Source organism: Coregonus clupeaformis, chromosome 23, assembly GCF_020615455.1.
Source record: "Coregonus clupeaformis isolate EN_2021a chromosome 23, ASM2061545v1, whole genome shotgun sequence".
In the NCBI taxonomy this organism is placed as follows: domain Eukaryota; kingdom Metazoa; phylum Chordata; class Actinopteri; order Salmoniformes; family Salmonidae; genus Coregonus; species Coregonus clupeaformis.
In genome coordinates, this window is record NC_059214.1 from 5563272 (window position 1) to 5576446 (window position 13175).

Sequence of the window (13175 nt, forward strand, 5' to 3'; positions counted from 1 at the left end):
GCACATTCAGGGAGTGTATTGAGACATTGAAGCAGTTTTAAATGAAAACAATGAATACTTCTGTACCCTTCATACAGACAGTATTTCAGTTAGAAAATAAAGCTACATTCTGCTAAATAAACATCTAAACTTTAAATAAAACAATGTTAAGATTTACATGTACTGTATATTCAAGCAGCATTCTCTCACAATGCAGAACGAACAGGGAACCCGTCCACATCACAGCAGATATCTGGAGGGGTCAAAGGAGAGAAAGGTTACCAAGTGAAGTGGATAACATTCAGACTACAGAAAGACTTGACGTCGCTCACTTGAACAAACTGATTAGTGTTAACATATTTTTACACTTTCTTTGAAAAGCACTCCTGAGTAGTGTTGTAACCATACTAAAATGTTACTAACGATATGATGCCCCCGAATGCTTGTTCCCGTTTTCTAAACGTTATGCGCTACGCAAAAAAACCTGTAGCTGATATTCATTCACACTTCTACTCAATACAACACGTAATTAATTAACTGTATAAAAGAATACTGCATAGAATGGATGATTTGCAAAAGCCTACCTGTGATTCCGCTGGAGGAATGGAAGGAAGATACGTACATGCATAATATCCTGCATGTCATTGTGGCAGCAAGGGGAAAACGCTGCATGAAACAAACAGTCTCCCTCAAACCACTCACTCTCCCACAAACCCACTGCTCCCAACTTTAAAAGCGTTAGGCACCGAACAGAATTTAAGGAGCACCAGAAAGAATTTCTGATATAGTTTAGGTTTACATTAGGCCTATATGAATCCTACCTTGAGAAGTAGTGCATCCCAATATGTTGTATGCTTACTGTGACTGTCACCCTGATATTGGCTACTAGGTAGCTACTTCCCACACTGTTGCTGGACAGTAGTGTTTGTCAAGCAGGAGCGAAGAGTACTGTGTCGCGGTGTTGTTGCCGTTCATGCCCTCCCCATTGAGTAGTAGACTGTATGCATCTGTATGGTTATCAATACTAGTTATTTATTGTGTAGGCTACTATCCTACTTCAAATAAAATCATGGTAGGAATGAAATGGCTATGTTAGTTACCCGGCTTATCGACTAGTCGTGCAGCCCAAACAGCCACGCAAGATTAGCTGATTCGCTTTCCATACCCACTCCATTCGACACACCCACTCGCCCATACTCCGGTTGCCATATTGGGCTGTAGCTATCCATACTTGCCTTTGAAGCACATCTCATGAGTAGCAGACCCTTTACTTTCTTCCTGTGCCAATCAAATTTGCCTAGACCTACTGTCAAGTTAGCAGGTTGTTAGCTAGCTAGGTAACATGACTGAACAATGTTTGTTTTCAAACCAATAATTAGCAATCCAGGATTAGTTTAAAACGGCCGGTGACATGGTTTGTTAAATTATCTAAAATTCTTTGCTGTAAAGCTGCAAGCACACCTGTCGCGAAGCGGTGCTCAGAGGCTACGTGACAGCAAACTTGCAATTGCAAAGCCTACTCAGACTGGCTTGTGCTCTTGGTCATATCAGGCAATGAAATTATACAATGTATCAACTTTGCTCACTCTGCGCCTTGCTCCAATGTATTAAATGTACAAATGTAACAACAGATCTGCATCTCCGCGCGCCTTCACAGCCAAATTATATTTGAAAAACTGATGGAGGAATAGATGCGCAGGAAGAGCGGACAGAGAGAAACAGGTGAGTGAAGGCTGGTAGGGGATGCGGCTGGCTGATTACAGCTGCCACATGTGGACATTATTGGACTGACGCAAGAGACTAGTTACTGTTGCTTAATAAAAGATAACTATAAAGAATGTTATAAACAGCACCAGATGGTTTTTTAGATCGGTAGGGCTGAAAAATGTGGTAGTATCATATGGTACTACGGTATTCTAAAACGTTGGTATCATGAGTATCATGACGTTTTGGTACGGTGATATTACCGGTATACCGTGCAACACTACTCCGGAGTGAGAGCCAAACCCACCTTTCTCTCTTGCTGTAGTGTGTCTCAGTCAAAGTCAGCCAGTCCTTTCTCCACCAGAGGCAGGTAGACCAGAGCTCCATCCTCGTCATACAGGAACACAGACAGCTCAGGTTCAGTGGCCTGAGACAACCAGGAAACACCATTATCACTAAAACTACACTATAGCTTCATTATCATGATTGGCGAAGATGACCAACAGCACCAAGATTACCATCTCACAATGACCTTATTGGATGAATGGTATGTGAACGGTATACTGTGAGTAACCACAATACACACACAACAATTCTGCTGCTATCGCCCTTGTTGTGCAGAGACCACAGTGACGCTGAAAGCCAATAATCCACTATCATAACCATGACCACACTTAATGTGTCATTGTCTATCCAGCTTCTTATGGCTGCCACTGATATGACGGGGGTAACTAAAGGCAGATGTTGCTCACGGTAACGGATGCGGTGCAGCAGCTGTGCAGCAGGTCGATCATCTCCAGGGCAGCCTTCATGCTCCACTCTGGCCGGTAGGACAGGCGCTCCTTCTCCAGGTTGAGGCGGGGGGGTCTGAAGCCCGCCACCCGCACCTTGATGGCCTTACAGGGGAACCGCAGGAGATGGGCCGGGATCTGACGCAGCCTGACGGGAGAAAAACCCCCACCATATTACCTCCCATAACCAGAGAGGAAGAGGAAAAGCCAGAGGTTTTTACTCCACCCAAAATCTGTCCACGAAAATAAGTAAGGAATTTTTATATGGAGGTCAATGAGTGTGTCAATTTGGTCAACAGAAAAATGTAATTTGCTATGTGGGGCTTATTTGACCTAATAGAAGTTTCGAAATGGTTAGGTTGTTACGAATGCACTGATATAAATGGACGCACAACGCATTTCAGCAACATTGAAAAAAACTACTTTTTGCCTGTTGTCATAGAGAGAGGAGTCATGGCCGTAACCCATTTTAGCGTGGACATTGCCATTGAGGACTTCCACCATTTTAAAGTAGTCAACAGGGTGGGGATTTCTATGAGTTGGGAGCAATCAGCCAATGAAAATTGATTACTTTAAAATGGAGATGGCCTCAATGGCACTGCCCATGCTGTCAGACACTATAATGGCACAGATACAAAGATGAGTCCTCCATCTCTACGGTTCCCAACCAGGGGTACTAGGTACTTGAGAAGACTAATGAGACCATAGGCTTACTGGTAAAATGCACGAGGGGGTAAATCAGGGGTATTCCGGGCAGGCCAAAATTCAGTTGGTGGTACAGTAACCGAAAAGGGTTGGGAACCACTGCTCTCTCTCTCTATTGCCTGTTGTTCACATGCATATCTGCCCTCTCATTGGCTAGAATGGTCCCACCTGATCTCGCCTTCTTTCAGCCTGCCTTCCATCTTTGAGGACATGTATTTCCATTGTTAGAGCGGTCATTTGACTATCTTGTCAATATAATAGACAATCTGCACAAAAATGGGATTTACTTATGCTCCAATCTCCAGTAGAATTGGGCAACGGTGAAGTATGAGTCTTACTTGTGTGTGGGCAGGGTGTCGTCAGAGCCAAAGTCCACGTGTCTGACCAGGACCTTGACAGGGTTGAGGCCAGCGAAGCCCAGCAGCTTGGCCCGGTAGTACTTCCCATCACTGTACTCTGCCAGACACGGGGCCTCTGGAGAGATGGACACACAGGATCAACAAGTCAGCACATTACCACTCCAACTAGCTCGTTATAAGTCCCTGTTACAAGACCCTATGAAAATGATTTAGTAAAAGCATTAAGGGTTAAGTGTGAAGTTTAGTCCATGGAAAGTGCTTGTGGTTTACCAATGGAGAAGTCCGAGAGCATGGCCAGACGGTCCATCCTGTCATGGACTCTCTTCAGAGCTTCCTCCAGACTCTCCCCACCAGACTCCTCACAACTACTGCCATCTAAGGGGTACAGGAACACCTCCAACACACACACAGTAGAGAAAGTGAAAAATATTGCAAAGGCATAACAAATCATTTCAGAGTTGACATTACAGTTGGGTAGGGAAGTAGTAGTACCTCGTTGGGGGTCCGGAGGTGTTTGATCCTGACCCGGAAGCGTTCTCCTTTCTCAGGCAGGTCTGGGTATGAGAACACCCTTAGTACTGGCTCTGGGTCCTCCAACCCCTATACATAGGACAGGACAACACAGCAGAGCAGTGGGGATGACTGACAATCTCACACTCAAATAAACAAATGTAATTGGCAGGTTATATCGCAGTGTGCATACTGGCAATTTCAAACAACATCTTATGCAGATGGCACTGAAAAACCAACGTACCTCTGTGTCAATGTCCCAGTCGTCTAGATCTAGGCGAGATGACACCACCAGCTCCTGAGGAAAATCACAGACGTTGATTTAGACAATTGTGTTGGATCAAGACTTCTTCAAAAAAAGAGGAAGGATTGAAACCAGGTTAATGTTAATGTAACATACCCACCCCTCCCTACCTCCTGCGTGGCTGCAATAGCCTGGTCTACAGAGGCGTGTTGGTGGTGAACCATGATTCTGCTTAGAGTCATGCCATCCAGAGAGATCTGTACTGTCAGACAGCCCAGAGGGTCCTCAGGCAGTTCCTAACACACACAGTCATTTTTGTCACATTTCATCATACATCAGGTCAGTGAGTCCATGCACAACTGATACAGGGCCTTGCCTGCAGCTTATACTAAGACACTTACACTTACTCAAACAGGATCACCTCATCTCCCCCAAGCACTAACATACCATCTTTGAGTGTGTGTGTAGTGTCCACCTCACCATGACCTGCATGTCCACACAGCGGTTTAGCAGCAGCTCTTTCAGCAGAGCCACAGCATCCCACTGCCACGTCCTGCCCACCTGAACACAGAGACAGACGGGGGGGTCAGACCTCACCTTGTAGAAGATTCCTTTTCAGCCCCCTCCAAGTTACTGCTTACACCTATTCTGAGTTGTCAGATCACTGCAGATGAAGGAGAGGAAGCTACTAAGATGGAACACTGAAAAACTGCGATTCTGAAGTCTAGTCCACTCACAGGGATGACTCCGTGCAGCTGGCAGGGCATACAGAGCTGGGGAATGTCCTCACACAGCACCGTGGGGTAGACGTGACACACTGGGATGTTCTCCACTAGACCCTGGTCCACGTAGCGCACCTGGAACACACACACGTATAGGTTGGGGTCTCGTAAGTTTACCATATGTGTAGACATAACTTGTATAAAACTGTTCAAAATCCCAGTATTCATCTTTTCACAAAAAGTGTCTGTACCTTAACGTGACCTCCGATGACCTCCAGCACCTCCCCTCTGTACCAGAGCATGTCAGAGCCCATGACAGCACAGCCCAGGACACTCTTCCAGGTATAGGGCTTCAGCCTGGGCAGGGTCTTTATGTGCTGCTGTAGACGCTCCCGCAGCTGCTCAAACTGGCGCCCTGACAAACAAAGTAGTTATGCATGTACACTGAGTGTACAAAACATTAGGAACACCTTCCTAATATTGAGTGTCAACTAGGGCTGTTACGGTGACCGTATTACCGCCATTCACGAGTCATGACCGCAGTCAAATTCCACGGTAATTAGGCTTCTCCAAGCTCTGATTCTGCTGATGGTCATTAGTAGCCTACCAAACTTGCTAACTGCCTGGTACTCAGCACTCTATTGTCCCTCTAATCACTCTGACATCAATGCAAATGTATTTGAAAATCTAATCAAACACTTCATGAGAACATGTTGCACAACACTTCTATAGGCTATGCAATTGCGTGAGAAAACAGTTTTGATGGCCTCTATTAAAGAGGATCCCATCAGCTTTCTATAGGCTAGGCCTACTATATTTATTTCTCAACTTTCCTAATATTAAGCACATTGCTTCTCTTTAAAACAGGAGTATAGCCTGCCTGGCTGGCATGAAAATGAACCACGGGAAAAGCATCCTCCACTCGCTATTTAAGGCATAGATTACATGTCTTTTTTCCCCTGCCCCTGTTCCGAGACAGGTGCATGATAATGGTCCATTCTAAATCGAAACTAATTTCACACTATATTATTTAGCATATGTTAAGACAAGATTAAATTAACAGTCTGATGGGTGACAATATTAGTCTTTCACTTGTGAATGATGCCCAGCATGTGCAGTAAGGCAAGAAACAGCACATGCCTTTTTTTTCTCAACTTTTTCAAATCAGTCACACACCTCATGTATCCTAGCATTCGGAAAGTATTCAGACCCCTTGACCTTTTCCACATTTTGTAACGTTACAGCTTTATTCTAAAATGGATTAAATTGTTTTTCCTCATCAATCTACACACAATACCCCATAACGACAAAGCAAAAACAGGTTTTTAGATTTTTTTTCAAATGTATAAAAAGAAAACAGCTGAAATATCACATTTACATAAGTATTCAGACGCTTACTCAGTACTTTGTTGAAGCACCTTTGGCAGCCTCGAGTCTTCTTGGGTATGACGCTACAAGCTTGCCACACCTATATTTGGGGAGTTTATCCCATTCTTCTCTGTAGATCCTCTCAAGCTCTGTCAGGTTGGATTGGGAGCATTGCTGCACATCTATTTTCAGGTCTCTCCAGAGATGTTCGATCAGGGTTCAAGTCCACGCTCTGGCTGGGCCACTCAAGGACATTCAGAGACTTTTCCCGATGCCACTCCTGCGTTGTCTTGGCTGTGTGCTTAGTGTCATTTTCCTGTTGGAAGGTGAACCTTCGCCCCAGTCTGAGATCCTGAGCGCTCTGAAGCAGGTTTTCATCAAGGATCTCTCTGTACTTTGCTCCGTTCATCTTTCCCTCGATCCTGACTAGACACAAAGTCCCTGCCGCTGAAAAACATCCCCACAGCATGATGATGCCCCCACCATGCTTCACCGTAGGGATGGAGCCAGGATTCCTCCAGACGTGACGCTTTGCATTCAGGCCAATGAGTTCAATCTTGGTTTCATCAGACCAGAAAATCTAGTTTCTCATGGTCTTAGAGCCTTTTGGCGACTCCAAGCGGGCGGTCATGTGCCTTTTACTGAGGAGTGGCATCTGTCTGGCCACTCTACCATAAAGGCCTGATTGGTGGAGTGCTGCAGAGATGGTTGTCCTTCTGGAAGGTTCTCCCATCTCCACAGAGGAACTCTGGAGCTCTCTCAGAGTGACCATCGGGTTCTTTGTCACCTCCCTGACCAAGGCCCTTCTCCCCCGATTGCTCAGTTTGGCCGGGTGGCCAGCTCTAGGAAGAGTCTTGGTGGTTCGAAACTTCTTCCATTTAAGAATGATGGAGGCCACTGTGTTCTTGGGGCCCTTCAATGCTGCAGAAATGTTTTGGTACCCTTCCCCAGATCTGTGCCTCGACACAATCCTGTCTCGGAGCTCTTCGGATAATTCCTTCGTCCTCATGGCTTGGTTTTTGCTCTGACGTGCACTGTCAACTGTGGGACCTTATAGAGACAGGTGTGTGCGCCTTTCCAAATCATGTTTACCTCAGGTGAACTCCAATCAAGTTGTAGAAACATCAAGGATGATCAATGGAAACAGGATGCACCTGAGCTCAATTTCGAGTCTCATAGCAAAGGGTCTGAATATTTATGTAAATAGGTATTGCTGTTTCTTTTCATTTTTTTTTTACATTTGCAAAAATTTATAAAAACAAGTTTTTGCTTTGTCATTATGGGGTATTGTGTGTAGATTGATGAGGGTAAAAAAAAGAAAAAAGTAATCCATTTTAGAATAAAGCTGTAACGTAACAAAAGTGATCCTGGCGCCGACGAAGATGGCGGCCTCGCGACTAGCTCTTAGGAAACTTTGCAGTATTTTTTTTTGTATGTATTTTTTTTAACGTTATTAGCTCAGAAAGTGTTTTGCATCATTACATACAGCCGGGAAAAACTATTGGATATCAGAGCGGCGGTAACTCACCAGCATTACGACCAGGAATACGACTTTCCCGAAGCAGATCCTTTGTTTGCTTTCCCCAGGGCAACTGAACTGATTCCAGCGGCTGACCCAAAACATCGCCGGCGGAGGAGAGGCACTCGGAGCGGCCTGCTGGTTCGACTTAGGAGGCGCGCATACCACCCACCACTTCCAAGTATCCTACTCGCTAATGTTCAATCTTTGGTTAACAAAGTCGACGAACTACAGGCAAGGATTTATTTCCAGAGAGACATCAAGGCCTGTAACATACTCTGTTTCACGGAAACATGGCTCTCTTGGGATATTCTGTCGAAATCGGTCCAGCCAGATGGGTTCTCAGTTCATCGCACAGACAGGAATAAATATCTCTCCGGGAAGCAGAAGGGCGGTGGTGTGTGTTTCATGATTAACGACTCATGGTGTAATTGTAGTAACAGAGGAACTTAAGTCCTTCTGTTCACCCGACCTAGAATATCTCACAATAAAAAATGCAGACCGTATTATCTCCCAAGAGAATTTTCTTCGGTTATAGTCACGGCTGTGTATATCCCCCCTCAAACCGATACCACAACGGCCCTCAAAAAACTTCACTGGACTTTATGCAAACTGGAAACCACATATCCTGAGGCTGCATTTATTGTAGCCGGGGATTTTAACAAAGCAAATTTGAGGACTAGGCTGCCGAAGTTCTATCAACATATCAACTGTTGTACTCGCGCTGCTAAAATACTCGACCATTGCTATTCAAACTTCCGGGATGGTTATAAGGCCCTCCCCTGCCCTCCTTTCGGCAAATCTGACCACGACTCCATTTTGCTTCTCCCTTCCTATAGGCAGAAACTCAAACAGGAAGTACCCGTGCTAAGGACTATTCAATGCTGGTCTGACCAATCGAAATCCACACTTCAAGATTGTTTTGATCACGCGGACTGGGATATGTTCCGGGTAGCTTCCGAAAATAATTTAGATGAATACACTGAAACAGTGACTGAGTTTATCAGGAAGTGTATAGGTGATGTTGTGCCCACTGTGACTATTAAAACCTACCCTAACCAGAAACAGTGGATAGACGGCAGCATTCGCACAAATCTAAAAGCGCGAACCACCGCATTCAACCATGGCAAGGTGACTGGGAATATGGCAGAATAAAAACAGTGTAGCTACTCACTCCGCAATTAAACTGGCAAAACATCAGTATAGAGACAAAGTGGAGTCGCAATTCAACAGCTCAGACACGAGACGTATGTGGCAGGGTCTACAGACAATCATGGACTACAAAAAGAAAACCAGCCACGTCGCCAACACAGACATCTCGCTTCCAGACAAGCTGAACACCTTCTTAGCCCGCTTTGAGGATAACACAGTGCCACTGACGAGGCCCACTACCAAGGAATGTGGCCTCTCCTTCTCCATGGCCGACGTGATTAAGACATTTAAGCATGTTAACCCCCGCAAGGCTGCCGGCCCAGACGGCATCCCTAGCCGCGTCCTCAGAGCATGCGCAAACCAGCTGGCTGGTGTGTTTGAATATGTCCATAATCTCTCCCTTTCCCAGTCTGCTGTTCCCACATGCTTCAAGATGGCCACCATTGTTCCTGTACCCAAGAAAGCAAAGGTAACTGAACTAAATGACTATCGCACTGTAGCACTCACCTCTGTCATCATGAAGTGCTTTGAAAGACTAGTCAAGGATCATATCACCTCTACCTTACCTGTCACCTTAGACCCACTTCAATTTGCTTACCGCCCCAATAGATCCACAGACGATGCAATCGCCATCACACTGCACAATCCCATCTGGACAAGAGGAATACCTATGTAAGAATGCTGTTCATTGACTATAGCTCAGCATTCAACACCATAGTACCCTCCAAGCTCATCATTAAGGTTGAGGCCCTGGGTCTGAACCCCGCCCTGTGCAACTGGGTCCTGGACTTCCTGACGGGCCGCCCCCAGGTGGTGAAGGTAGGAAACAACATCTCCACTTCGCCGATCCTCAACACTGGGGCCCCACAAGGGTGCATGCTCAGCCCCCTCCAGTACTCCCTGTTCACCCATGACTACGTGGCCAAGCACGCCTCCAACTCAATCATCAAGTTTGCAGACGACACAACAGTAGTAGGCTTGATTACCAACAATGAGGAGACCGCCTACAGGGAGGAGGTGAGGGCTCTGGGAGTGTGGTGCCAGGAAAATAACCTCTCACTCAACATCAACAAAACAAAGGAGATGATTGTGGACTTCAGGAAACAGCAGCGGGTGCACCCCCCTATCCACATTGACGGGACCGCAGTGGAAAGCTTCAAGTTCCTTGGCGTACACATCACCGACAAACTGAAATGGACCACCCACGCAGACAGTGTGGTGAAGAAGGCGCAACAGAGCCTCTTCAACCTCAGGAGGCTGATGAAATTTGGCTTAGCACCTAAAACCCACAAACTTTTACAGATGCACAATTGAGAGCATCCTATCGGGCTGTATCACCGCCTGGTACGGCAACTGCACCGCCCACAACCGCAGGGCTCTCCAGAGGGTGGTGCGGTCTGCCGAACGCATTACCGGGGGCAAACTACCCGCCCTCCAAGACACATACAACACCCGATGTCACAGGAAGGCCAAAAATATCATCAAGGACATCAACCACCCGAGCCACTGCCTGTTCACCCCGCTATCATCCAGAAGGCGAGATCAGTACAGGTGCATCAAAGCTGGGACCGAGAGAATGAAAAACAGCTTCTATCTCAAGGCCATCAGACTGTTAAATAGCCATCACTAGCACATTAGAGGCTGCTACTGCCTATTGAAATCAATGGCCACTTTAAGAAATGGAACACTAGTCACTTTAATAATGTTTACATATCTTGCACTAGTCATCTCATATGTATATACTGCATTCTATTCTATAATATTCTACTGTATCTTAGTCCATGCCGCTCTGTCATTGCTTGTCCATATAAGTATATATTCTTAAATCCCATTCCTTACTAGTTTTGTGTGTATTGGGTATATGTTGTGAAATTGTTAGATATTACTGCACTGTTGGAGCTAGAAGCACAAGCATTTCGCTACACCCGCTATAACATCTGCTAAACACGTGTATGTGACAAATCAAACTTGATTTGAAATGTGGACAAAGTCAAGGGGTCTGAATCCTTTCCGAATGCACTGTATGTTGATTAGGTTTGTATCACAACCAAATAACTTCTAAAAATTAAAACACATTATGGTGCAGTCACTTTTAAGAATGGTGTTTTTCCGCTAATTGATTGCATTTTGGAACATTCATGCTTATAGCCTACTGCCGTGTGTGCATTGCTGCGCTTATGTGAACAAATAGCCTAATAGTTTATCAACATTTTAAGCTAAACGTTCTTATCTGTTGCATCAGCCTCATTGCTTTTCAAAGGTTTTTTGATGCTAGTGGTTGTATTAATTTGGGATCGATCGCATCCAACAACTGTCCCAGAATTTGTTTGGAATATTTATTTCTCGCACAGAATAGGTCAACTGTTGTACTATGGGGGATAGTAGATTGACATAGGCTAGTGCTTTTACTGTTCGTTAGGCCTACTCATCTTGTTGGCTGACGAAAAGTAAAATGTGGAGAGTTCTTCTAACATCTTCAATATGCGCCTCGGAATTCGATAAGGACGGGTGCAGTTGCGACCCCGATGTGTCGCTCTTCACTTGTAGCCTCCTTCGGAACTCAGATGCCTGTGAGAAGGACCCAATCACATGACGGGCATTGGCTAATAAGAATTGAGATATCATGAGAGAGCCATGTGAGTGAGAGGTGCTTCGGAGCATGGCGATTGGCAGCCGGGAATTGTAATATTCAGCCCAAGGGCACAACGGCCACAAAAGGCAATCATTTTTTTAGGGGGCATTACAGCCACACAAGGGGGATGCCGCCGGGAAATTCGAGGCCTGGTGAGAATATTATCAAGTGCTTGTCAAATTGTGAATGAGAGACTGATGTGTGTGCAGCCTGCTCAAGAAACAAAGCAGAGCTCATGCCTACGGCTGTGGCGGTCCCGAAATTCCATCAGCCGGTGATTGTCAAGCAAATAACTGTCGGTCTCACGGTAATTAACATAAACACATTTAGCATCTCCTGTCTTCCACACATAGCCTACAAGCCACTGATGGAGACCTTTGGAACATCTACATTTTAAAAAGTCTAACAAAATCCATGCAATATAGCCTACACCTTCACAATAAATCCACTATTTATTTTGGACAGGTCTAAAGAAGCATGATATTAAGAACATGTAGTCTATCTCAGAAGAACAGAATAGCATACTGAGTTGTCCGTATGTTAGGCCCCGATCTGGCTATGCCAAATGGCTGTGGGCTAAACTAGTTCATTTAGCAGACAAGATTTACTTAGAATTCCGTGGCATTATTTTATAGTATGAAAAATACAATTGAACAAAGCTGAATAAAATAGAAAGGATATTTTCTCCAAACGATTTGAGGGAGTGCGCACATGCGGCTATTCTTTGTTGAGCGGTTAACAAAGAAATAGGTACTCCTATATGCTTAATTTAGTTATTAATGTAACTTTAGTTGTTCTACAAACGTTGGGCTATATGTTTTGAATTTTAATACATCATAAGGCTGCATGATGTGACTAATTTGAAAAAATGATTTGAAAAAAGTCGTTTGCGCAGGCTGTACACACTTCATCAGTCTCTCATCCACAATTTGATAAGCACTTGAGAATGCCTTGAATTTCACGGCGGCATCCCCTTTGTGTGGCCGTAATGCACCCAAAAAAGATCCATGCCTTTTCCGGCCAGTGACCGTTGTGCCCTTGGCCCGGAGTGCTGTGAGTGCTGAACGGCAGCATGATTCTAATTGCATGAGAGGCGAGAGCAGGATACTCTCCCATTATGCTGCACCAGAACTGTGCCAGTGTCATTTCCGGGAACCGCATGCGCAGTCCGCGATCAATGACAACACCAGCAGATCCTTTTCGTTGCTTGGCAACATGACGCTTCCCATCTCCACTCGAAAGGGGTCCCGTGTCCAGTTGTCTAGTCTCCTGTTCTCCTCCGGGAAGTCGTCGCAAAATTTTCCCTGCAGCTTTTCAAGAAGCTGTTTAAGGATTTTTATTTCTATATTTTTTTGTGTGCGCTATGTTGATCAGATTCTGAATGTCGTAATCAGCGTCGGGCAACATGTCAATCCTCCCGTTACAAACATGTCCAAACGGTAAGCGTCATCTTGAAGGCATCCACTTTGTCCCTCTGTTCAAATCGATTG

At 45.2% G+C, this 13175-nt stretch overlaps 1 protein-coding gene across 2 annotated transcripts in view; it reads right to left on the minus strand.

Annotated features, from left to right (window-relative positions):
• Window positions 1–93: 93 nt before the first annotated feature.
• Window positions 94–13175, minus strand: part of rnf17 (ring finger protein 17) — a gene marked incomplete at its 5' end in the record, with an annotated part of 30307 nt that continues 17225 nt past the window's right edge. The window contains 11 exon segments of one of the 2 annotated variants that reach the window (XM_045206512.1): window positions 94–232; window positions 1991–2110; window positions 2436–2622; window positions 3518–3653; window positions 3809–3932; window positions 4031–4138; window positions 4293–4346; window positions 4463–4588; window positions 4773–4853; window positions 5030–5149; window positions 5266–5429. In XM_045206512.1, coding sequence (XP_045062447.1) covers window positions 2015–2110; window positions 2436–2622; window positions 3518–3653; window positions 3809–3932; window positions 4031–4138; window positions 4293–4346; window positions 4463–4588; window positions 4773–4853; window positions 5030–5149; window positions 5266–5429 — 1196 coding nt within the window. 2 annotated transcript variants of the gene reach the window in all.